General features: G+C 41.2%; 1 protein-coding gene across 5 annotated transcripts in view; it reads left to right on the forward strand.

Moving 5' to 3' along the window:
• The window catches only part of LOC119690805 (actin-interacting protein 1), a 30,848-nt gene extending 3,713 nt beyond the window's left edge, over positions 1 to 27,135 (forward strand). The window contains exons 3-15 of one of the 5 annotated variants that reach the window (XM_048622214.1): positions 6,917 to 7,064; positions 12,593 to 12,773; positions 13,919 to 14,038; positions 14,708 to 14,872; positions 15,463 to 15,558; positions 16,460 to 16,571; positions 20,884 to 20,924; positions 21,480 to 21,567; positions 22,140 to 22,246; positions 23,593 to 23,695; positions 23,902 to 24,074; positions 24,515 to 24,665; positions 25,810 to 27,135. In XM_048622214.1, the coding sequence (XP_048478171.1) occupies positions 6,917 to 7,064; positions 12,593 to 12,773; positions 13,919 to 14,038; positions 14,708 to 14,872; positions 15,463 to 15,558; positions 16,460 to 16,571; positions 20,884 to 20,924; positions 21,480 to 21,567; positions 22,140 to 22,246; positions 23,593 to 23,695; positions 23,902 to 24,074; positions 24,515 to 24,665; positions 25,810 to 25,919 (1,595 nt within the window). In that variant the 3' untranslated portion in view covers positions 25,920 to 27,135. Of the gene's footprint in view, positions 1 to 6,916; positions 7,065 to 12,592; positions 12,774 to 13,918; positions 14,039 to 14,707; positions 14,873 to 15,462; positions 15,559 to 16,459; positions 16,572 to 20,883; positions 21,013 to 21,479; positions 21,568 to 21,844; positions 21,933 to 22,139; positions 22,247 to 22,271; positions 22,586 to 23,592; positions 23,696 to 23,901; positions 24,075 to 24,514; positions 24,666 to 25,809 lie in introns of those variants that run through there. The other 4 variants (XM_048622212.1, XM_048622211.1, XM_048622216.1 and 1 more) reach the window with 4 other exon arrangements.
• The last annotated feature ends 221 nt before the right edge of the window (positions 27,136 to 27,356 follow it).

Consider the following 27,356-nt stretch of genomic DNA (forward strand, 5'->3'; position numbering starts at 1 on the left):
AAAACACAGTGAAGCGTACATAAGTATGACGTCATGCGCTGTGATTGGCGTTTCAGTCAAAATGGCCGATTGCAGTATTTTACTCTTTTATTTCATTGAAAATCTTATTAATCTCAATTTTTTAAATAAAACTAAATCAGTTTTTTAAATCCTTTGAATGTGTATTTTCCTCTAAAGTCATTAAATCTTTGATAATGTAATACTGTCGACACGCCTATTGATTAGGGATAACAAGTCGGGACAGTCTATCACGTTGTGTATGATTTTGTGTAAATGAATTAAGTCAGACTGTTTTCTGCGGACATCCAAACGCATAATGTTAAATTTCATAACTAGATAGGGTGCGTCCAAAATTACACCTGTACGACAATATCCTGAGAAATCTCCTTTGTACTCTCTCTATGCTATCGCTATGAACAACGTAAAACGGAGACCATATGATACAACCGTATTCCAGAATACTGCGGACAAGGCTATAATAGAGAGTGACCGAACTATAAGGTTTTTTAAACTCCTTGGTAGACCTAAGCACGAACCCCAATATTCTGTTTGCTTTGCTAACTATATTTTGATAATGGGATTTAAATGAAAGTCGTTCATCGAAATAAACACCCAAATCCTTTATAGTGGTTTCACGACCTAGAGTTCGACCTGATAATCTATAATCATAAAGGATTTTATGATGCTTATTCGTAAACGAGATCACTGAGCATTTACCAACATTGAGCTGCATCAAATTATTACTGCACCAATTCGCAATCAGATCAAGATCTTTTTGTAGTAAAATACAGTCACTTACGTCTTGAATGACTTTGTAGACCTTCAGATCATCAGCATAGAGCAGGCATGGGTTAGATAAGTTTTCAGCAAGGTCATTTATAAAAAGAATAAAAAATAGAGGTCCCAAGTGTGATCCCTGGGGAATTCCAGAAGTGACCTCTATAGGAGAGGATGTGAAACCCCTAACTGCAACCAGCTGAGTTCTCAACTCAAGGTATGATTGCACCCAGCGGTATAAACTACCCTTTACCCCATGAGCTGCGATCTTTCTGCACAAGAGAGCATGGTTAACCTTATCAAAAGCCTTGCTGAAGTCAGTGTAGATGCTATCGACCTGGCCACCCGTCGCAAAAGCGTTGCAGAGAAAGTTCTTGTACACCAGCAAATTACTTATAGTTGACCGACCTTTAACAAAGCCATGTTGTTTATCTGATATGTAGGGCTTTAATTGTGCATACAAAGAGCTATAGACTATTGATTCAAAAAATTTTGCCCAACATGATAGTATGCTTATGGGTCTATAGTGATCACAGTTAGCCTTGCTACCAGATTTGTGTATTGGTATGATGTGAGCAGTTTTCCATAGCTTTGGGAATTGTCCGGATTTGAGAGACTTATTGAAGATTATTTGTAGTGGAGTACTTAGTTCATCAGCGCAATTCTTAACAAATACTGGTGGAATATTATCTGGACCCGCACCTTTGTTGACATTCAACTGCTTAATATGATTTACTATTTCATTGTTTGTGATTGAAATACTATGAAGAGTGTCTCGACTAACATCAGGGAGAGGTTCAAATGTTCTAGGTTGCGAGCTGTCATAAACAGAGGCAAAATAATCGGAGAACAGCTCACATATACCCCTTCCATCAGTCGCGATTCTATCTCCAAACATCATAGTCTGTGGTATAGAAGTGTGTCCTTTTTTATTGTTGATAAAATTCCAAAAAGTTTTAATATTATCTCCCAAGGCATCCTCAACTGACTCTATAAAATCCTTATAGCAGGTAGTAGTTAATGCCTTGCATCTAGCACGTAAAAGAGAAAACGTATCGTAGTCGCGCGGATTTTTATATTTTTTAAATCGTTTATGGTATTTGTTCTTTTCGGCGAGACATTTCTTTAGGCTTGCACTATACCATATGGGGTATCTATGAGAATCGCTTTTAACCAGTGGGGTGTGTTGATTAATTATACTATTCAGTTTTGCATAAAATATATCTAAACATACATCTATGTCTTCAGAAGAAGAAAGAATGTTTTGCCAGTCAATCTCACGTAATGAAGGTTGGCTGGTAGAAAATGCTTTTAGCATTAAGTCCACCTTTTGTACACTTATATCTCATATTTGTGCAATAAAAGTATTAAATAATAATAATAAAGCAATGAAGAAGGCAGGAAGGCAGGATTTCTCACAGATGCTCTCCTTTTGCTGTATAATTTTCCACAACAGTTATTTTTTACTTATAAAAAAAAAATTGGATGCTAAATACATAACTATAATTGTTTCTAAAGCCAACATCCTTATTATCCCATTTCGTGAAATATGTATAACTAATTAGGCAGAAAACTAAAACTATTAATAAACTATTTGTGGTTTACAACAGCTTTAAAGCAAATACAACTAGTCTGAGCTATTGTTCATATGTATACATAATTAGGTATGTGGTAACTCTCCATGCCGGTCATAAATGGTACCAACCTGTGACATTACCTTCAGACATTAGGGTCTGCATTTTGTCGCCAATGAAAAACACAGTTTTTACTAACTAATATTTAAGTTGTGCTACAAAAATATCGCTGCATTTCGGAAAGCCCTTACTGTATAAGCATTTTATTTTGTTCAGGTATTATTGAACTACAAACCAACTAACCCTTTTGCATTTATAATATTCATACAGATTTCATCTATGGCTCTGTATTGTAGCCGAGGCAAAAACAGTAGGAAGCTTTGGCAAGTCGCCAGCTTGTACTGTAGATAGATCTCTCCAGATTTAACCATGTTTATGGGTTTGTGAACCCTAGCAGCTGTTTACGCAATGTTATGTATGAGAGAACGGGAGTATCTTAGTTGACAAGGTAGCTAAATGTTGAATTTCATTAGAATAATTTTAGTTTAATTAATGATGGTTCAAATAAAGAAATAGTGCAATAATGTTTATGATTTTAAGGAATATTTAAGGGATGTAAAATGGTCGAATTTTACTTTAAATAAGGTTTTTTAAAGAGTATTTCTACATTGTAGGTAGGTATATCTATAAAGTAGCCGAAGTGCGCCTCAAGTTGTGCACCCCAATCCGTAAACCTGAGCAGACGTCTAGAAGCTTCGAAGTACGAAAACTCCGAGACCCGGAATGGCGGGAGAAATTCCGCATATCCCTTAGGAATCAGTACAAACTTCTAGAAGAACTCGAGGACGAGGAAATGGATGGATCTTGGACGCGCATAAGGAACGCCTACACAAACGCAGGGGAAGAGGTGCTCGGTTACTCCAAGCCTCAAAGAGAGAACTGGATGTCGCAAGAACTGTGGCAGGCAATTGAGGATCGGCACCAAGTCAAAGGCCAACTACTGTCTGCAGTGGAGCCGGACGCATCTTGCTTAAGCAGCCGATATGCCAACCTCCGGTCACAAATAAAGAGGACTGCACGTCGAGACCGCCGCAGAGCCGCAGACGAGTTGGCAGACCGTGCCAACGTAGCCGCTCGCCACAAGGACATGCGTGCGCTATACGACGTGACGCGACGCCTCAGTGGAAGACGCACACGACCTGCGAGGAAGCCACTCAGAGCCAGCGATGGCAGTCTATTGTGCACCCAGAGCGAGCAGCTGCTGCGATGGACGGAGCACTTTTCGAGTCTCCTAGAGCAAGCCCAGGGCACAGACCAACAAGAGCCCATCAGCATGGATAACGACAGCATTCTTCTGGACATACCAACAGCGCCACCCTCTTTCGAAGAAGTAGTTGCAGCTGTGAAATCACTGAAGCCAGGGAAGGCGCCAGGTATCGACAACATCCATGTAGATATGCTGAGGGCTGATGCTCCAATGTCTGCTACTATACTGTTCCCCCTGTTGACCCGTATCTGGGAAGCCGGACAAGTACCCGCCGAGTGGAAACAAGGACTCCTGGTGAAAGTTCCAAAGAAGGGGGACCCATCGCGATGCGACAACTGGCGCGGCATCACACTACTGCCCGCTGCCGCCAAAGTCTTAGCTAAGATCCTGCTAAACCGCATCGCGCCGAAAGTAGCAGTGACCCTCAGAGATGAGCAGGCTGGTTTTCGCCCTGGACGCTCCTGCACTGACCACACCAACACCCTACGGGTCCTTGTTGAGCAATGTGTCGAATGGCAGTCGGAGCTATTTCTGGCCTTTGTAGACTTCGAAAAAGCCTTCGACACCGTGAAGTGGACCGCGTTGTGGTCAAGTCTACAACGCAGAGGCATACCAGCCTGCATCATCCAAGTTATACGCTCGCTATACGAGGGCAGTACATGTAGGGTCGTACATGAAAAAGAGCTTGGGGCCCCAATACGCATTTCAGCTGGCGTCAAGCAGGGATGTCTCCTGTCACCGCTCCTATTTGTTATCCTCCTTGACGATGTGATGAGGAATGTGGTTGCTATCCCGAGAGGCATAAGCTGGGCTTCAGGTGTCTTAGAGGACCTAGACTACGCGGACGACATAGTGTTGATTTCGCCAACTCTCGACCTATTACAAGAGAAACTCGTACACCTGCAGGAGGAAGCCAGAGTAATGGGTCTGCGAATAAACCGACGCAAAACAGTCGATATGCGTATCAAGGCTAAAACCTCGGACGCCTTAATACTCGATAACCAACGCTTGGACTCGGTCGATACATTCACTTACCTCGGAAGCACGGTCACCCGTCAGGGAGGAGCAGATGAGGATATAGAGAGCAGGATCAAGAAGGCGAAGGCTGCGTTTGCCCAGCTCAAACCTGTTTGGGACTCGAATGTGCTCACAAGGCGGATAAAAATCTCCCTCTTCGACTCCATCGTGAAGTCCGTATTGCTCTTTGGTTGCGAAACGTGGAGAGTGACGAAAGGGCTGACGAACAAACTGCAAGTGTTCGTCAATAAGTCCCTAAGATCGATCCTGCGCGTTTTCTGGCCGAAGACAATACGTAACGAAGATCTGTGGAAGCTGTGCCGACAATCTCCCATCGGCAAGGAAATTGCGAAGCGAAGGTGGAGATGGATTGGGCACACTGTACGAAGAGGAGCTACGAATGCCGCAAACGTAGCTTTTGACTGGAGGCCACCAAATGGCAAGCGTTCCCGTGGACGCCCTGTCCAGACATGGCGCCGAAGCGTCGAAAACGAGCTGCGAGCCGCTGGACTAAGCTGGAGCGAGGCCAAAAGTACAGCCGAAGATAGGCGGAAGTGGCGGACGTTAGTGGAGACCCTCTGCACCTCTGGGGTGCCATAGGAATAACACCACCATATCTATAAAACTAGATAAGGCATTAGGACCACTAATAAGTACAGTTCTCCCATATTAATAATGCGCATGCAAATCTTCGCAAACTGTCGGATTCCCGGAAACACCCGAATCATTGAATTAAACAAAGCACTTGCATTTTGATCCTTGTTAGAAAGAAATAGTAGTCAATATCATGTGACACATAATCGAAAACAATTTGGGCGGTCGGTGGCTGTCACCGATCAGTCAAGGGTCTCAAGGTCAAGATCAATATTACTTTTGTGGAATTATAAAGAGCTGCAATTACACATCGTTCTTGTAATTTTTTTCAAATGTGAATTTAATTTCAACTTTAATTATTTTTGACGATGCCATATTATGAGGCACATTTAAGAATAAAATATACGTCACATTGATAGACTTAACTTTGCCAATAAAGCCACACCCAAAAGACCAAGTTTGTAATTGTAATAGTATTGTGAATGATCAGCGCTGTAAATACTTTTGAACTGAGATTTTAATGTAAACATGTTTATTGATGTGAAATAATCAGTGCTGTAAATACTTTTGAACTGAGATTTAAATTTTTTAATATAAACCTGTGTTTGAAATCCATTTCTCCTTATAATATAAACCTTGTGTTATTCAAACCTTCTTTCATCCATCTTTACATCAGCTTCAGTAAGACACTTGAAAAGTAACTGTAACATTTTCGAAGTAAATTTTAATATTATGGAATATTATGAATTATCGAAACAAATTTCGTTACTGATAAATCAATTATCTCTTTTAGCACCAATTACATAATTCTACTAAAATTTCATGAAGAAAATGCACTTAACCACTCTAAATACATAATAGTTTTCTAACGCTCGGGAATACGACCGTTGCCGAACAATGACGAAGATTTCTATGTGCATTATCAATTTTGGGGAACTGTATAATAGTATATAAATATGTGGGGACATCTCACACACGGCCATCCGACCCGAAGCTAGGCAGAACCTGTGTTATGGGTGTCGGACAGCTGATATATCTACACAAATACATAGATAGATAGATACTAAATATAAATATCAACACCCAAGACCCGAGTACAAATATCTGTCTAAACAAATATCTGCCCCAGCCGGGAATCGAACCCGGGACCTTCGGCATAGCAATCAGGGCCACTAACCACTACGCCATTCGACCGTCTACATCTAGTGACTAGACTACAGAGAATATACAAGCTCAACACAGTTTCACAACCTCAACATCACACGTAATAATACTAATAACAGTAAGGCAGTTTTCACACTTAACCGCATCACGATAAATTTTGCGTGAATTGTATGAACGTATTAACGCACATAGATGCGTTTTTCGTGTGTTGAAGCGTGCGTAATTGCGTATATTACAGATTACAGAGATACTTACAAACAGCGTTGGCAGTGTGAAAACCGCCTTTTCAAGTTCCGAGAAAAATATATGCTTCTAAAATCTTAACGAATATTGTGATATAATTTCACCATTCTTTTAAGTATAATCATCATCATCATCAGCCTATAGCAGTCCACTGCTGAACGTAGGCCTCTCCTAAAGGACGCCACTGGATGCTATCTACAGCTTTCCACATCCAATCATAACCAGCCACCTTTCGCAAGTCGTCAACAATTAGTATAAACAATATGTTATCTATCACCAGACGCGTCCGGTAAGATCCGCATCTGGGACACGGTGAACAAGGAGCACATCCTGAAGAATGAGTTCCAGCCGATCGGAGGCTGCATCAAGGACATCGCGTGGAGCGCCGACAACCAGCGCATGGTGGCCGTCGGCGAGGGCCGGGAGCGGTGAGTAGCTATATTTATTTATTTATTGAGAAACCAACAGCATATTAACTATTACAATGTCTTAGGTGGTAATAATTTATCAGTAAGGCCAATAACAGGTTTCTTCGTAGAACTCAATATAAGAATTTAGCAAGCTAACGTGAAGTTTACACTTTTTAGACACAAAGAAAAAACAAAACAAAAATAATTAGTATTAAGGTAAGTAAGCAAAGTATGGTATGCTGATATTTATGTTCTTAATTTGTCTTTAACAAAAAAAAAGTCTTAACAAAGAACAGGATAAAATAAATAGATAGATAGTATGTAATAATATATGTGGTGACATCTCACACACGGCCATCCAACCCCAAGCTAGGAAGAGCCTGTGTTATGGGTTATGGGTATCGGACAGCTGATATATATACACAAACACATGTATAGATACATATTAAATTGTACAAATATCAACACCCAAGACCCGAGTACAAATATCTGCCCCAGCCGGGAATCGAACCCGGGACCTTCGGCATAGCAGTCAGGGCCACTAACCACTACACCATTCGACCGTCATGATATATTCTTTACTAGCTGTGCCCCTTAGTGTACCCCGCGGTTTATTAGTGGTTACCAATTCTATAACTATTATAATATAATAAGTTGCTAACTCCATACCAAATTTTGATTAAAATCGGTTCAATATAATTTCGGAAAAATTGTATACAAAGTTCCCCATACATTATCCGTCAATAAAACGTAGCCTGTCACATGGGCGTACCCAGGTAGGGGCAGGGGGGGGCAGCTGCCCCCCCCTAGAAGATGAAATAATCGTATTTTTTTCTGCCAAGTGGGAATTAATAACGTGTTACTCTGTGCAAAATGAAGTGTTGGAAACAAAATAACTTTTACTTTCAGTCAGATATTTTTATTTTATACTCTTTTATCTATAATTAAATATTGTACAACATTCGTTATAGTAGGTAAGTATACTGTTAGGTACGTAACTTAATTATCATTGCAAGAATTTTATGACCAGAGAACTGCCCCCCTACTCTTGAAAGGCCATTTTGGCCTTTTTGTGACTTCTAAATTGTAAGCATTATATTATTGTTTCTAGGTTCTCAAAATAGGCATTTTCTACCTGATCATACCTATTAGTATTTTAACTTTTTAGAAAAATGCCTCTGAAGAGAAGTTATGATTTTTTAAATGTTGGGAATGCAAGACAGACGCAATACGTTGCCTTTCAAGTGTAGGGGTACTGAACCTTTGGCATAATTTATGGGTGAAGAAGGCTTTATCAGATGATCAATAAGCAACATAGAAGTAGTTAATCTGTTCATCGACGCCAATTTTTTTACCGTGCTGTCAGAAAGGCAATTACTACTTAAGCACTATCCATAGAACAACGCGGACTCGGGTGTACCCTCGGGAAGCGCCATAGCGATCTTTCTTGATACAAAAAAGTCTGCCAATTTTTGCGGGGGGAAATTTTACCGTTTACCATGATTATGTCTCATGGGACATATCATTATGAGTTTTAATTCCCAGTAATAAGGGTTACGTGAAGTGACATTTAATAATGAACACAGTGTCTTCATTTTTCTTGCCAATGGATGTAACAATTATCGATAAGTGTTATCGATGAATTCGAAAACATGGGTTAGAAATACTAATTTCAAATTAATTAGGTATAGTTAAATTTAATTATGAATGATTAATAAACGAAGTCACCCGCTTTTCGCTGTACATTTATACTCACGTGATAGGTCGCGAGCCGTATCGCCGTTTTTGAATGAGTACAATGCACTGAAGTTGTCGAGTAAGTGGGCAACCCGACGGTCAGATGCTTTCAAGCCGCCCCTTCGGGCGGCCTCTGACAAGGCTTAACGACTGCTGCCGAAGCAGCAACCGGGACCCACGGCTTAACGTCCCGTCCGAACCACGGAAGCGTCCAGAAAAGAACCATTTGAAATCGGTAACTCATGCTGTACCTACCAATGGCTGACCGTGTCAGTTGTTGCTTAACCTCAGTGATCAGTTACAAAAGCCAATTCGACTACGGACTCTTCCCAACTATGACCTTTATTGTCGATTAATACATATCTACATACTGGTACATCACTATTGCATTTTTTTCACATTGGTTGCTAGGAAACAGCTAATAACAATAAACCATGACCAAATCTGTGATCAAATCCGGAATCCGGATATTCTATGAATTGAAGCTGTCATTTTAGTATGTAAACAAATCATTTTCTATGAAACGAACGCTTTGCCAACTAGATTGAGTCTAGTGAAAATTGAGACTGCAACTAGTTTTTATAAATCGGTGGGCCTTTCTGGCCTACCACCCCGCCAGAGGGGAACGTCTGCCTATTTCGTCTCCAGACCATTCATACTCAATGGCACTATCCCATGCACCACGGCAACCGTAGAACGGCCTTTCAGTACGCTGCGAAGAGTTAAAACGTGGCTTAGAAACACCATGGGTGAAGAAAGGCTTATTACAGGTTTATGTCTGATGAGTGTACATCGCAATTATTTAAAAGAAAACAGTGAGTTTATTGAAAAGACTTTCATAGACAAAGGGCGTTGGGCATTTTGTATGGCTATTTGCCCCGTTTTTTGAAAAATCGAGAACATAAACCAAAATAAGTACTTTTAAATTCTAAAATATAAGAATATTAAATCTGGCTTACCAGCCAGTAGTTATTTTAATTCAAAACAATGGGAAAACATACATAATTTAAGGTGACTTTTTCGTAGTAGGTAAGTATATTACGTAAATCATTTTTAGGGTTCCGTAGCCAAAATGGCAAAAACGGAACCCTTATAGTTTCGTCATGTCCGTCTGTCCGTCTGTCCGTCTGTCCGTCTGTCACAGCCGATTTACTCGGAAACTATAAGTACTACAGTGATGAAATTTGATGGGAATATGTGTTGTATGAACCGCTACAAAAATATGACACTAAATAGTAAAAAAAAGAATTGGGGGTGGGGCCCCCCATACATGTAACTGAGGGATGAAATTTTTTTTTTCGATGTACATACCCGTGTGGGGTATCAATGGAAAGGTCTTTTAAAATGATATAAAGTTTTCTAAAAAACATTTTTCTTAAAGTGAACGGTTTTTGAGATATCAGCTCTCAAAGTCGTAAAAAGTATGTCCCCCCCCCTCTATTTTTATAACTACGGGGTATAAAATTCTAAAAAAAATAGAGGTGATGCATGCTAATTAACTCTTTCAACGATTTTTGGTTTGATCAAAGTATCTCTTATAGTTTTTGAGATAGGTTGATTTAAGCTACGGAACCCTTTGTGCGCGAGCCCGACTCGCACTTGGCCGGTTTTTCTAAATATTTTCATTTTCCCATTGTTTTGAATTTCAAAGTAGGTATTTTGGTTTGTGTTCGCGACTTTTCAGTAAAGCGGGCCAAAAACGCCCGATGTCCTTTTCGGAAAATCCGAGAAGATTACTGCTAAATTAATATTTTGTTTCGTGTCTTACTCAATTTTCATGATTCTTAGAGATTTTTTTCCGTACCTTAAAAGTAAGTAAATAAAGAAGTGAAGCTGATATTTCGCATAGACAGGGTATTGCAAAAAGGGTATACTAAGCCGAAACCTACATGTGCAGCATGAGCATAGTATATCTAAGCCCGAAACTGAAATCAGAATTTGAAAATTCGCGAAAAAAATAATTCATTTTTCATAGAAACTTTGTTGGTCACGTGACTTTTTACTATGGAAAGAAGGGCCTAGATATACCATGCTGCACATGTAGGTTTCGGCTTAGTATACCAATTTTGCAACACCCTGGATATGTACAAATGTACGGCATTACAAAGTAACAAAGTGAAGTATAAAAAAAATATTTTGGGCTATACCTCCTGTAAAGTGGGGATGAATTATTTTTTCAGTGTTTCGACGACGGTGTGGGGTATCGTTGAATAGGTATTTTAAAAATATAGGTATGCTCAAACCACTTTTTTATTCAGTTATTGGTTTAGGAAATATTAATCTTCTAAGTGGTATTTTTGTCTCCGCCCCTGCTGGCTAAATGGGTGGTCCAAAAATATGAAAACATTCACGGATGTAGTACATATGACGAAATTAATAGGAAAACTATCTCAGGTAAGTAGACTTGTACGGAACCCTCAGTCCGCGAGTCCAACTCTCACTTGGCCGGTTTTTTGTTTCAATATACCCGACCCGACCGATTATCATCTCGAAACAGAGGTATGAGCTGCCCCCCCCTAGCTGAAATCCTGGGTACGCCCTTGGCCTGTCACCTTTCTCCATACCAAATTTCATTAAAATCGTTTCAGCCGTTCTGACAAGGAGAAGTAACAATCCCTCTTTCGGATCCAATTTTGCACCACCCTGTACTCTAAAAGTTGCGTGTAAGCTTAATATACGACATGTAAGAAAAATAGGCGTTGTCTGTATGTTTTGACTGCTCTATGCTAAAAATACGGATTTTTATACCCAAGCCTTGAACTAGAAACCACTTTCGAGGTATTATTTACTACTATTATACGATCGAACGATACTGTGTATTGTAAGCACGTAGTTGTTTTGATTTCCGTTTTCCGTTGCCCAAAGTCAAAGTCAAAAAAATGTTTTTCATTCATCGTATAAATATAAAATTTTCTGATAAACGTAAATTTTTACAAACTACTCTCCGTTCGCAAGAATCGCCCAACATAACTAAATCCGATGTAGGTAGTTAACTAGTTATTTTATACACTACACTATATTGGAAAAACATAGTATTTTTTTTAATAAAGCTTCTTGTATCGGTTATCATTGAAATACTTATAATTTTTAAGCGACGTTTAAATAACTTACCACCATCCAAATAAAGGTTACCGGACCGGTTTTTGGAACGAAAAATTTAAAAAGTAACTTGGAAAGTTTTGCATAAATTAGTGTAAGTAATAAATATTTTAATACTTGGACTACAAAAGTAAGTACTCCGAATACTTGCCAGGCCAATGAGCGCATAATTTCTGCGTATCTGGCCAAAAATAAAAGTAAGTTACTTTAAGTGCGTTGAAAAGGTTATTTCTGTCTTAAACGTAATTAATTATGTACAAAATTTACGTCCCTATATTTGCGCGGTGGCACTTCTTCAAATATTATAGACCTTACTTTAGGAGCCTAATGAAAATACGAATCTTTGTGTTTATAGTACGTAAAAATAGTTACAAAACGTTTCAAAATTGGCGTCAAACACGAATTTCACCACAAGAGGGTGCACGGAAGTAGTCTCCTCGAGTGTGATGTGAACTATACCTACCTTATGCATATATGTCTTACCACTATACCTTGTTTCACGGGGAAAGACATCTGACAGAACCCTTATTACATTCGAATAAGGGTAGTTTTTGTTTGAATCAGATGACTTTCCCCGTGAAATGGAATATAATATACACTAGACCGGGTGTCTAGTGTGTTATTTGTCTCATGTTCACTACATCTAACATTTTCTCATTGGCGAACCAATCATCCGCCTCTTTTCTCATTCCTCTCTATCTCCATTCCAGTTTCGGCCACGTATTCATGTCGGAAACGGGCACGTCCGTCGGCGAGATCAGCGGGCAGGCCAAGCCGATCAACTCCGTGGACTTCCGGCCGGCGCGTCCGTTCCGGATCGTGACGGCGTCGGAGGACAACACGCTGGCCGTGTTCGAGGGGCCGCCGTTCAAGTTCAAGTGCACTAAACAGGTGAGCGAGCTAAAAGTTTGTTTTTAATCTCAGATACTAAAATGAATGATTCTGAACGGTTCATCAGCAGTCGATTGACCCGCCAATAGAACGTATGTCACACTTAACGGATCGTTCAACAATTACGTGATCATTTTGCCCTTTTTTTAACCCTTCCTAAGTAATCAAAGCGTAATCTTCTGTTTTAATAATCCGTTGTATATGTTACTGTAAAAGCCCGAACAACGGTAAATCCTAAGATTTACGCGTAAAACCTAAGATTTACCAACTCTTAATGGTAAAAGCCCGAAAGATTTTGCGATTCGCACTTTTACCACTATTCACTTGGTAAATCTTAGGATTTACATTAAGGCACGGTAAATGTTGAAAAAGCCAGGTTATAACTTATAACCTCCGTAGTCGAACAAAGCGTCCGTAGTCGAGCAGGCTTCAGTGATCGTAACTGATCACTGAGGTTTAGCAACAACCAGCATGGTCAGCCATTGGATGGGTGACCGATTTCTGGATGCTTTCGTGCTTCGGACGGCATGTTAAGCCGTGGGTCCCGGTTGCTGCTTCGATTTAAAGGTTTTAAAATGACTGTTCATAAAAAATAATATAAATTCTGAAAGAAAATAATTTAAGTTTTTGATTGAAATAAATGAATATGTAATAATTAATGTTTGTTTTATTCCCAAAACCAACTTTTACTAGGTGTCAGTGGTAAAACCTAGCATTTACCAAATTCTAATAGTAAAAGCCCGAAAAAAATGTCCCATTTTCACAAATCCTCACATTTATCAACTCATGTTGGTAAATCCTAAGATTTACTGGTAAATCCTAGGATTTACCGTTGTTCGGGCTTTTACAGTAACATATATACAAGATCCCTAATCGTGGGACAATCGACTGTTGATGAACCGTTCAGAATGAAAAGGCTTCTGTGATCACCAACAGCTCTATCCTCACTTCCTGCCGTTGGTGATATAGATTCATCATCATCATCATCGACCCATCACGTCCCCCTGCTGGGGCACGGGTCTCCTTCCAATGAAGGAAGGGTTTAGGCCTAGTCCACCACACTGGCCCAGTGCGGGTTGGTGGACCCCAACACAAGCAAGCTTGTATAGATTATTACTATACATAATTCCTCTCACTCATTCCAGGAGCACACTCGGTTTGCGCAGGCGGTGCGCTACAGCCCCGACGGCTCGCAGTTCGCGTCCGCCGGCTTCGACGGCAAGATCTTCCTCTACGATGGCACCACTTCGGAGTTGAAGGGAGAGGTGAGTAGAATTATTATTGACTAGCTGTTCCCGCGCGCTTCGCTTTAAAAAGTTTTCTCGTGGGAATTCCGGGATAAAAAGTAGCCTATGTTCTTTCTCAGGGTCTAGACTATCTGTATACCAAATTTCATTCAAATACGATCAGTAGTTTTGGCGTGAAAGAGTAACAGACAGACAGACAGGCAGACAGACAGACACTTTCGCATTTATAATATTAGTCAGGATTTCTTTGTTTAAAATTCAACTGTATCTGCTTTTTCATTTTCCTCTGGCAACATTTATAGTTTGAAATTCCTAAAATAAAATTTTCTGCCTTCAGAATCAACATCAATGTGTTGTTTCTTTTTAAATATCTGCAGCGAGTATCACGGGGCCGTATTTATTACATACTGGAAACAACAACCACACATTACAGAAAATAAAACAATGTACAGTAACAAAAAAAAAACAAACAATAACACAACAAGTTGCTGTCCAGACCTTCAAAAAGGCACCAGCTCAGCATGAGCCGTAGACGAAAAGGCCACGCAATTTAACCTTCTATTCTATTCTATTCTGAGAGGGGGCGAAGTTCCTGTACGTGGCTCTCTCGAGTGGAACCTTTGTACATATCCTCCTGATTTCAGCTCAGCCAGCCTAGCATTTAAACCTTACTTTTTCCCGCCGCAGATCGGATCGCCAGCCCACAAGGGCGGGGTCTACGGCATCGCGTGGTCCCCCGACGGGACGCAACTGTTGTCCTGCTCCGGGGACAAGACATGTGCCGTGTGGGACGTGGCCAGTCGCGAGCGAGTTACTACTTTCAACATGGGACAGGCTGTGGAGAACCAACAGGTATGTATGCTACTTATACTTACACTATACAATGAATGACGACGATCGAATGGCGTAGTGGTTAGTGACCCTGACTACTGAGCCGAAGGTCCCGGGTTCGATTCCCGGCTGGGGCAGATATTTGTTTAAACACAGATATTTGTTCTCGGGTCTTGGATGTGCCCGTAAAATGACAATAGGCCCGCCCCCTATTACATTGGGACTAACATAACACTCTGGCGAAAAGTGGGTGCAGCAATGCACTTCTGCCTACCCCGCAAGGGAGTACATCAGCACAAGGCGTGAGTGTGTGTTTGTGTGTATACAATGAAAAAGTTCCACCTGTCAGTTTGACGGTCCATTTATGTGTCACTGGAAATTTTCATCGCCTGTGAGTGCATTATACAGATTGTTGCTAAAGTGGTATAGTAAACCGAATAAGGTTACTCAGGAGGTCATTTTGAACAACTTTTGTTATCCGACTTTTGAAATTCAATGCTTAATCTGTGGCACATACAGAGTAAAACTTTATCTGTATCATTTCAGTTCATAGATTAATCTTCCCTAATAGAAAGATTAGCAAATAATAATAATAATTGTTTTCCTTGCAGGTGTCGTGTCTCTGGCAAGGCAAGCACCTCATCTCGGTGTCACTGTCCGGAGTCATCAACTATTTGGACGTCAACAACCCTGACACCCCACTCAGAGTAAGTTGTACTAAAGATTGTTTATTTCTTCATATTTAGGTATACAAATTATTTTGTAAACCAGTTTTATAATTAGATCAAATCCTCCTTCTTTTTGCTTACTAAACCCTGCGGGATGACTGGCAGAGAATTATTTAAGCATTAAGTCCACCTGATTGTACAATGAACATTTGGTTTGTTACCAGTTTAATTTGAACGTTTGGTTACGATCCATTTCCGTTTTAAAGACTTTATAAATAGACTGAACATACATATTAATATTATACTCACGTATGTAATCCCCAAAAAGGTAAAGTTGATTTGCAAGCGAGTCACCCGCATTTCGCTGTACATTTATATTCGTGATAGGTCGCGAGCCGTATCGCCGTTCTTGAATGAGTACAATGCACTAAGGGTACACATGTAGAATCTAGATGTACAGGTTTCCTCGCGATGTTTTCCTTCACCGTGTCAGCGATGGTATACATTGTACTTAAATTCTAAAGAACTCATTGGTACATGTCAGCGTCAGGAACCCGCATTTCTGGCGTGAGAAGCGGGCGCTTACCCGACTGAGCTACCAACGCTCTTTTATACAGGGTGAGTCTTTCATAGGTGTACATCCGGAAGTATGTCACAGAGCTTTTCATTCTGAACAACTTTTGTTATGATGACATTTTGATATTCCCGTAAAAAAATATCTACTCCCCATACACAGTGTCACGTAAACAACCAATTTTTGTATGGGCATCTTTTTTTTTCGTTATATCCCAAGGTTATTATAACAAAAGTTGTTCAGAATGAAGCAGAATGCTCTGTAACATAATTCCGAATAGGTGCCTGTGAAAGACTCACCCTGTAGATAGACTGAACATCCTTTTATCCGCACCCTGTATAACCACTAACCACCCTCCGTCCACAGACGTTAGTCGGCCACAACAAGCCGATCACGTGCCTGGCCGTACACCCGGACCGACACACCGTCTACACGGCGAGCCACGACGGCACTGTCACCGCGTGGAACGTGAACAACGGTGAGAAAGAAGAAGAAGACGTTTATTGACAAACTGACAAATAGTACAAATCAAGGGTTGCTGTCCAGAGCGTCACGTGGAGAACGCGATCGCCAAATAAAAATTGGTCCAGCCGTTTTCGAGTGAACGGTAGCAAAGTTCTTATGGAGAACCCAAATCTCCCCCTTTTTAACACCCAAATTTTGAAAATGGCATTTTGTGCCGTCTTAATAAGTTTTAAGAATTTAGGTAAATCAAAGTAAAAGGTATATACTAATATATACTAACGGCCCATCTACACTAGAACCTGGTCCTAGGACCTTGCTCTATAAATCTACCTCTGTATAATGTACACAACAAGCCGATCACGTGCCTGTCCGTACACCCGGACCGACACACCGTCTACACGGCGAGTCACGACGGCACTGTCACCGCGTGGAACGTGAGCAACGGTGAGAAAGAAGAAGAAGACGTTTATTTGACACACTGACAAATAGTACAAATCAAACAAAGGTTGCTGTCCAGAGCGTCACTTCGAGAACGCGATCGCCAAATGAAACATTCAAATGTTTTTATTTGAAGCATAACTCCCCCTGTCCTCTTCTTTTGAAACCCAAAATTTAGAAAATGGCATTTGTTGCCGGCGTTCTATTTCGTCAAAATCACAAAAATCGCGATGAAGTGCTCTTGTCAATGTAAACAACGGTGAGGGGGACACTGATAAACAATATACGAACAAGATTTAGTGAATTGACTTATTATACTTTAATACTAGCGTAGCGTAGCGTAGAGTGCTCCGGCCCCTCCCGTGAGTAGCGGAACACCATTCATGGTGCCGTGAAACCGATAACTACACTCCAAGAGAACAGGGTTCAATATGGTTCAACCCGGTGGTGGCGACGCGGTTCGCAACCCGTCACGCCGTGTCTCTCGGAGGAGCGAAAAGTGGGCTGTGGAGACCCGCATAGCCACGATGAATATTTGTGGGGGTCTGGATGGAAAGATAGATGAAGTATGCGAGGTGTTTAACACAAGAGGAATGGATTTGCTATGTGTGAATGAGTCCAAGCAGAAAGGTAAGGGCATTACCACGCACGGAACTCTGACAGCCTATTGGTCAGGGGTTCCTGAATCAGAGCATGGCTGTCAAGGGGTTGGGATTGTCCTATCTGAACGCTGGAATAATTGTGTAAAAGAGTACGAGTGCGTGAGCCCGAGACTTATCTGGATCCGGTTAAAAGTAGGTTTGACGAGATTGTTTGTTCTGGGGGTTTATGCCCCGGATACGTCAAAGTCTACACAGGAGAAAGATGAGTTTTGGCTAAGTATGAATGGAGTGTTAGATAATTGCGATGAGAATGAAAGGGTTATTATGCTCGGTGATTTTAATAGTTGGGTAGGTGTACAGCGTGATGGGTATGAAAGTGTATTGGGTAAGTTTGGTGACGTAAGAGTGAATGAGAATGGCAGGTATCTTCTGGATGTTTGCTTAGAAAGAAACCTTATAGTTTCTAATTCTATGTTCAAGCACAAGGAGATACATATGTATACATGGCAACGACAGAATGAAAGGAGTATAATAGATTTTGTGATTGTGGATGAAAGATTACGCGTAAACGTTGTTGATACTCGAGCCTATCGGGGTGTCAATGTTGGAACGGACCATTTTCTGGTTGTAAGCCGGATTCGTGGTCTGTTTAATTATTGGCGACACCGACCTCGAGTATCAGCAACAAATTTAGAGCGTATCAAAGTAGAAAAATTGCAAGATGATGTAGTAAGTGAAGAGTATAGAAGAAGTTTGAAAGAAAACTTAGAGAGCACTAATATCTTAGATGAAAATGATTTAGAAGAAAAATGGAAGCGCTTGAAAGACAATTTAGTTAGTACGGCGGTGAAAGTATGTGGAGTGAATAAAAGAAAGAAGAGTGGTAAGAGGGAGCTTACTTGGTGGGATGATGAATGCAAAAAGGTAGTGAATGAAAAGAAGATGGCATGGTTGGATTTGTTGTCTAAAAAAGCCAACAACAGAATGCAAGGAAATCAGGGAATGGAAGATGAAATGAAAGAGATTCGTGAAAAGTATGTTTTACTAAAGAAAAAAGTAAAAGAAGTGATTGAAAGGAAGAAAAAGGCATTAAAAGATGAATGTGATAGAAAATTCTCTGACAACTTTCGAGCGAACATTAAATTGTTCTGGAAGTTGGTAAGAAAGGCTCGAGGGAAGTCAGAGAATACAAATCTGGATGTGATAAGGGATGAAAATGGAGATGTTTTGAATGATGAAAATAAAGTCCTTAAAAGATGGAAAGAATATTTTGAAAGTTTGTTTGAAAGCACAGATTGTATGACTGTAAATGATGTAGAGGTAGAAAGTGAAAGAATTGTAGATGAGGAAAACAAGATAAGTATGAAAGAAATTATGGATGCATTAAAAAGAATGAAAGTTGGCAAATCGGCCGGGTATGATAGGGTATCTTTAGAGATGCTAAGAGCGGGAGGTGGAGTGGCTGCAAGTGAGCTTTACCAACTCTTCAATGAGTGCTGGCGTTGCGGTACGGTGCCACGCGACTGGTGCAGAGCGGTCATAGTTCCTTTGTATAAAGGAAAAGGCTCGCTCCAGACCTGCAACAGTTACCGCGGCATCAGCCTCTTAAGTATAGTTGGTAAATTGTATGCAAAAATATTGATTGAAAGGGTAGTGAAAGAGACGGAGGAAAAGATCTGGGATGTGCAAGGTGGTTTTCGAAAGGGGATGGGATGTACGGATCAAGTCTTTTCTCTACGAAGCGTCACAGAAAAGGTCCTTGCAAAGCAGCAAAAGGTGTTCTGTGCCTTCGTAGATTTAGAAAAGGCTTATGACAGAGTGAGGAGGAATGATTTATGGGAGACACTATCCGTTTATGGAGTGGACGGCCACCTGACGCGGGCACTGAGGTCCCTTTATAGGGAATCTAGTGCGTGTGTCAGGATAAACGGAGCCTACACTGACTGGTTTGGTATCCACAGAGGTGTTAGACAGGGATGTGTGGCTTCGCCTTGGCTGTTTAATTTATTTATGGATATTTGTCTCAAGGATATGAAAGATGACGAAAGAGGTTTGCGAATAGGAGAGTTACTTCTTAAGTGTTTGCTGTATGCTGACGATCAAGTCATACTTGCATCGTCGGTAGAACAGCTGCAACAACAAGTAACTCTCATGCATGAAAGTTTTAAAAGGAAAGGAATGAAAGTGAATGTTAATAAGACGAAAGTTATGGTGTTTGAAAGAGAGGAAGAGGTAACTGAATGTAAGATCACGATCGAGAACGAAAAAGTGGAGCAAGTGAATGAGTTTGTTTATTTGGGTAGTCTGTTTACGAGGGATGGGAAATGTGAGGGGGATATTGAAAGAAGAGTGAAAGCGGGAAATAAAGTAAATGGGGCCTTGCACTCTTTCATGAGGAGTCAAAACGTGTCTCAAAAGGCTCGTTTGGCTGTTCATGGGGGAGTGTTGGTCCCTACACTAATGTATGGAAGTGAAAGCTGGGTTTGGCAGAAGAAGAATGAAAGTAGGGTAAATGCTGTTGAGATGCGCTCTCTAAGAAGTATGTGTGGACTGAAACTGAATGATAGGATAAGGAATAGTGTTATAAGAGATCGAGTTGGAGTAAAAGAAGACGTAGTGACCAAAATTGAAAAGGGAATGTTGAGATGGTTTGGTCACATTGAAAGGATGGATGAAAGAAGATTGACGAAAGAAATTTATTGTGCGGAGATGTATGGTTGTGTCGGTAGAGGACGTCCTAGGCGAAAGTATGTCGACCAGATAGGCGACATACTCAAGAAGAGCCAAATTAGGAGTTTCCGAAACCGACGTGCATGTATGAAGAGACTTATGAATGTGGAGGAAGCGAAAGAAGTATGTCAGGATCGTGGCACGTGGAGATCCATAGTCTCTGCCTACCCCTCTGGGAGACAGGCGTGAGCATATGTATGTATGTATGTATGTATGTACTAGCGTAAGCACCGGGCCAACCGCTCAAGAAAATGGCACCCTCGCGCTGGCCCTAAAATCTCAAACAGGTATCTATCATAATTTGTTGGAATTAGTGCCAACGCGCGGGTGACATTTTCTTTAGACAAAATGTTCTGACGGGCGCATCCTACCTTTTGAAATCATTGATGCAGCGTCACATCGCTAACGCGATCGCCAAATAAAAAAAAGATCCATCTGTTTTAGAGTGAAACAGTAACATTTTTTTAATGTACTTAAAGCAAAATTTATACCTCTGTATCATGTAATATTTATTCCCCTACAACAATCTCACACCCCCCTACTCTCAATTCGCAGGCGAAGGCCGCCACATCACGGGCGCCGGGCACGGCAACCAGGTGAACGGCATGCGAGCCACCCGGGACGGGGGGTTGCTGACGTGTGGCATTGATGACTCGCTGCGAGTGGCGACACCTAGCGGAGAAGGTGGGTAACTAATATAAACAAATAGATTAGGTTAGGCCTTTGCAGGTCTTAAATTGGCCAGTTTTCTTGCGCTTCCGTCAAATTTTATACACAAAACGCCCGTAAATACTATACTGTGTAAGAAGGTAGGTTGGAGATAGAGAGAGAGAGCACAAAAGGCAAGAACATAGCGGGCACAGGGCACGGCAACCAGGTGAACGGCATGCGAGCCACCCGCGACGGGGGGCTGCTGACGTGTGGCATTGATGACTCGCTGCGAGTGGCGACACCTAGCGGAGAAGGTAATTACTATTGGTGTTGCAAAAGGCGTATAGTATGCTGAAAGGGAGCGATTCAGGCTCATGCTGGATAAGTTTGTTCTGAATGACGAGCCAAGACACCCTCTTTCCATCGATGATGGTCTCGGGATCGGGCAAGTGGCGACACCTAGCGGAGAAGGTCGGTACTGTATAAGTTACGGCAACCAGGTGAACGGCATGCGAGCCACCCGCGACGGGGGGTTGTTGACCTGCGGCATCGACGACTCTCTGCGAGTGGCGACACCTAGCGGAGAAGGTTGGTGCTAATACACTACAATATACAAGATGTAGTTACTGCAGACCTTAGGCTAATCCTTTCACCAAAAGCCTAGACACCATAAACCTAGCGTACCTACATTGGAACATTAGCAATCAGTAATCCTTAAACAGCATTGCTTAACTATTATACATATTTCAAATCCATACAAGTGTTATGTGAGATTTGACAGGTACTTACAAGTAAGCATTGCTGCTTATAGTTTGTTGATTGCTAATGTGTCGTTGGAGGTACGGTAATAGGTCATAGGAACCAGGTGAACGGCATGCGAGCCACCCGGGACGGGGGGTTGTTGACGTGTGGCATTGATGACTCGCTGCGAGTGGCGACACCTAGCGGAGAAGGTGGGTAACTATGGAATATAGATGCTGTTGCAAGAGGGGTATTTATTTTATTTTATTTATATTGTTCATGGAGAACCAACAGCATTTGCGTGAAGTTATATGGCAACAAAATTATAAAATTCTACAAAACACGGAAATGCCATTAATAGGGACCTATAGTGACAAAAATTAATGACTATATTTAAAATAAAAAATAAACATTCTCAGGTGAGGTCCCGCACTACACAGACGCCGTGGTCCCGCTGGGGTCGCAGCCGCGCGCCATGGACCACATCCTGGACGACGGGACCACCATCATCGCCACTGTGCAGGAGGTCAGTGTATACAGGGTGTTCTCAGGTGAGGTCCCCCACTACACAGCCTGTGTGGTCCCGCTGGGGACGACGGGACCACCATCATCGCCACCGTGCAGGAGGTCAGTGTATACAGGGTGTTGGGGAGAAAGGTTGAAGCGACGTTTTCGTGATGAGAGTACGCACGGACCGAGTAACTGCTGTCCGGGTACTATACCTAATTCGGGGAAACGACGTAGCAAAGCGCCCTCTTTGTCCCACATTTCCATACAAAAGACAAAGACGACAAATGAGTTAGCCACGCCCATTTGGCCACGTGATTACCTAAAATTGTAAAGCCGTGTCTACACTTCTGAATTAAAGTATAGAGTAGGAAAAAAAATTGTGTATGTTAATAACAATATTTTTTATTAATCTCTTTCTGACGACTCATCACTCCTATCATTTACATTTATAATAAATGATTCATTAAAATTTTCAAAGTTGTGGTCCATTTTTGACGAGGGTGAGAGCGAGAGGATACACGGGAGACGTCCGAACGGTACAGAGAGCAACGACAGACTAATTATGACCTACAGTGTAAACGCGACTTAGCGTCTTATCTATGACCAATCATATGCTTTCGTATATTCTTAGTACTACGTCGTTTCCCCGAATGAGGTATAGTCTCTAATTTATTTACTTAAAATTCTAGTAGAAATTCAAAAGGTAACTGGATTATCCAGTCTGTGCAGATAATATTATGATAATAAAACAAAGAAGACAAGGCTTAGTCCTCCCAAAGTTTAAACGTGTAATAAAAAGTCTACCTATAGATTACCAAGCTAGTAGAACAAACACAAATACATTCATGCCATACTTTCTGAAAATGTTATCAATTGTTTTGAGAGCAATCTATAATAAATAACACATAGCGCAACGCCCCCCCGTCCTGCGGGACGAAATACGCGCTCGTCTGGCCTCACATATAATAAGAACTTATTACACTAATGATCTGTACCCATTTTGTACGTTTCTATTTGCATGCAATAACAATAAACTAACTCGGACGGTCGAATGGCGTAGTGGTTAGTGACCCTGACTGCTATGCCGAAGGTCCCGGGTTCGATTCCCGGCTGGGGCAGATATTTGTTTAAAGACAAATATTTGTACTCGGGTCTTGGGTGTTGATATTTATATTTAATATCTATGTATTTGTGTAGATATATCAGCTGTCCGATACCCATAACACAGGTTCTGCCTAGCTTGGGGTCGAATGGCCGTGTGTGAGATGTCCCCACATATTATTATTATATGTTTAAATAAAAACATTAATCACTGTTTGCAGCACATTCATTTAAATAACATGTCAACACTGTTGTTCCCAGCTGATCGTGGTGATCGGCGGCAGCAAGCAGTCCACGCTGCCGCTGAAGTACGAGCCCACCTGCGTCGCTATCGACCCCAAGACACGACACGTAGCCGTGGGAGGTCAGTTTCATATACAGATAGATATAGAAATCATTTGTTTACCACTAAAACCCACAACATACATTAAATATAATGCTTAGCACTTTACAATAAAAAGGAGGATTAAAATAAACGTAATGAACTTTATATTTTTGCATAAATTAACATTTATACAGGGCGTTGGACTGAATCACTAAAAAATATTCACCCTTATTTTCACCCAACAGGAGCGGACAACATAATCCGCGTGTACACTCTGGACGTCCGCACCCTCACCCCGTCCGTGGAGCTGACCCACCTCGGGCCGATCACGGACGTCCGCTACAGCCCCGACTCCGCTTACCTGGTGGCCACGGATGCTAATAGGAAGGTCATATTGTACTCTACTGATGAGTATAAGGTCAGTATTTATGTAGCTATTTTACTAATTTAGCAGCGCCATCTGTTTAGTTAAGCAGTACTACTATCTATTAGAATAAAATAGATACATGCTAATCCATTTATTTCTCTTGTGACCAACAATTTTTGATTTTAATGATTTATATTTTTATAAAAAATCATAATGGTTTCATAAAAAGGCCTCCAATGAAACATTAGCGCACCGTCCTTTCACCTAGCCAAATACACCCACATTTTTGAAGACGACAGCAAATTATCATTATATCACGATTATTTTTACGTTTTTATTCTTTATTAACCTGCGATATCGCGCGAGACACAATAGATTTTAATTGCGTCTGATTTCCCGGGATTCAATCGGTTAATGTCTCAATATGACTGTCCGTGTCAAAAAACTTATTGCTTAATTTCTTTTTAAACACCACCCCCTACCGCCCACAGCTGGCGCACAACAAGGAGTGGGGCTTCCACACGGCGCGCGTGAACTGCGCGTCCTTCAGCCCGGACTCGCGGCGCGTGGCGTCCGGCTCGCTCGACACCAACGTCATCGTGTGGAGTGTGGACCAGCCCGCCAAGCATGTCGTTATTAAGAGTGAGTATCTACTTGTATACTTGAGATTTCTCTTGCGGATCAGAAATGATGTTTTCCGTCAGAGGACTAAGCGCCTTCTCCGACTCTCAAGCGACGCGATTCTCAAGCGACGCGATTCTCAAGCGACGCAACTCTCAAGCGACGCGGCTGCGACGCAACCCATGATCGCCTATAAAAACGGGTTTCCTAAGCGTCGTTGACTCGTCAAATATATGCGACCAAGAGTAGCGTCGCTTGAGAGTCGCGTAGTAGGAGAGAAAGCTATGGTTACCAACATAGCTGTCTAATTATGCAAGCTGAAGTGGCAGTGGGCTGGTCATGTCTGCCGAAGCACCGATATCCGTCGGCGCGTGAACTGCGCGGCCTTCAGTCCGGACTCGCGGCGCGTGGCGTCCGGCTCGCTCGACACCAACGACATCGTGTGGAGCGCCCACCAGCCCGCCAAGCATGTCGTTATTAAGAGTGAGTATCATCATCATCAGCCAATACTCATCCACTGCTGGACATAGGCCTCTCGCAAGGAGCCATATAACCATTGAGTAGGGTACACCCGAGTCCCCGTTGTTCTATGGCCACAACACTAGGTCCCCAGTCTTCCTCATCCAGCTACTACCGGCTACCAGCCTAAGGTCGTCGGTCCAGCGGGCAGGAGGGCGTCCCACACTGCTTTTGCCTGTTCGTGGTCTCCTCTCGAGAACTCATCTACCCTAACGGTTATTGGTTCTTCGGCAGATATGACTAGACCACTGCTACTTCAGCTTGCACATATTGACAGCAATGTCGGTAACCTTTGACGGATAACCTCGTTTCTGTATGATGATTCTGATGAAAAAAATGATTTTAGTGTTTGTTACCGACACGATCTGACTACTGAGATTTAGTCTTTACCTACCTAGTATGTATTATCTCACATTTTTTAGTGCAGAGATTCGAATGGCTCCACTTATACCATTAAATTAGTATTTAAGAAAATGAGTGGACTAATACTGCTAGGTTATGATGGATTTCTACCCGTTGCATGTTTAGTTTAGCGAGCAAGACAAGCGGTGATAACCATTTATCGCTGTGATAAGACTTAGTTACATCTCGGTCTTATGCATTTCGATTCCTCCTTATAATGAATTCTATTTCTATCTCTTTCCAGACGCTCACCCTCAAAGCCAGATCACCGGCATAGCGTGGTTAGACGACGAGACCATCGTCTCCGTGGGACAGGACGCCAACACTCGCGTGTGGACCGTGCCCAAGGCTTAGACTCACTTCTTCTGGCTTAGGGTCACTTTAGCTTGTGAAAAATTATTGGCGAAGGAGTGCTGCTGCGTTAACCAAGACTCCATCTTGTGCGACCCCTGACGCGATTTGCGGTACCAAAGTTATTCTTTAACCTGTCATATCCCAAGAATCAGAGACATTTAAAAATCTATTGTGTCTGGTTTACGAATGGGTCAGTGAAGTGAGTGGTTAAAAAAGTGTGTGAGGTATGCCAAGTATGCTGTAATAACTATAAACATATTGTAATCTACTATCGCGTCACGGGTTAAGCGTTGCATGATAGCTCTCGTTTGATCGATTTTTTATCAAGCTAGAGTCGCCTGGGATTATAATGTTAGGTTTGTAGCGAGCGAAATAACTTTCGGTAGGTGTTTATCCTGCTTAGATTCTGTAAAAGTCATTGTTATAAAGTGAATTTTCCAATCTGGCTTTGAATAACGGTACACTGCCTAGGTTATTTCGCTCCTTAATACCCAAAACTTTATTATTATAGCTGGCAACTCTATACATATTATATATTATTTATATGGCTGCATGTTGCGGTATAATAACTCCGTTCTTTTTTTGAGATTCCGGCCATTTAAAAAAATGATTGGGTTTTTAAATTAAAATTGGTCAGTATTTATAACTTTAAATAAAGTAGCGGAACGAATGTACTAGGGATTACAGTTTTAATTGGATTTCTAGTCCTGATGGGGTTGCAAGCTTAAATATTAGCGTATATTCGTTAAACTAACGTATTTATTTTGCTTAATTATAGAAATAAAGTTTATTGTTTAATGCTCAGCTAGATAACATAAATTATTTTTCATTAATATTTTCATTTTGTTGTAAAATATATTTTATTGACAACATTTTGTAAGCATAAAATGCTGGTTCATAGTGCTTATTTGAATCGAAATGCATGTTTCTACAGAGATCTTACTGAATTATCATCTCGTAAATTATAATTAATTCATCAACATTTCAGTGGAGTAGATATAAGATCTCAAGGCATTTGCATGATAAATAGGCATTTATCTATAAGCGACGTTAGGTCTTCAAATGAAATGTATGAATTGAAAAATTTACTAATAGCATTTTCTGAGCAGTATTTTTATACTAATTTCTGACAGTATATTTTTCTCGATTTTTGTATGGTTTCTATAGTACTAAAATTAAGTATAAACTGAAATAAATTGTATACACTTGTATAAAATATGTGTTTTATTACTAGCCTTGTTTTTAAGTAAAGATCAGGCGGTAGGAAGGTAGACAGTGGCAGTGGCCACTTTATATTCCGATGTTCCCACGGCAAACCCATATAAGCCAAAATAAGTTCATGTAAAAGCTGGTAACAATTACAAGGTTCACTCAAATGCATATCAGTGATTTTAAATAACAGATTTATTAATATATTAAGTACGCCTAAATAATTAC

This window comes from Plutella xylostella, chromosome 7 (assembly GCF_932276165.1).
Source record: "Plutella xylostella chromosome 7, ilPluXylo3.1, whole genome shotgun sequence".
Taxonomy (NCBI): Eukaryota; Metazoa; Arthropoda; class Insecta; order Lepidoptera; family Plutellidae; genus Plutella; species Plutella xylostella.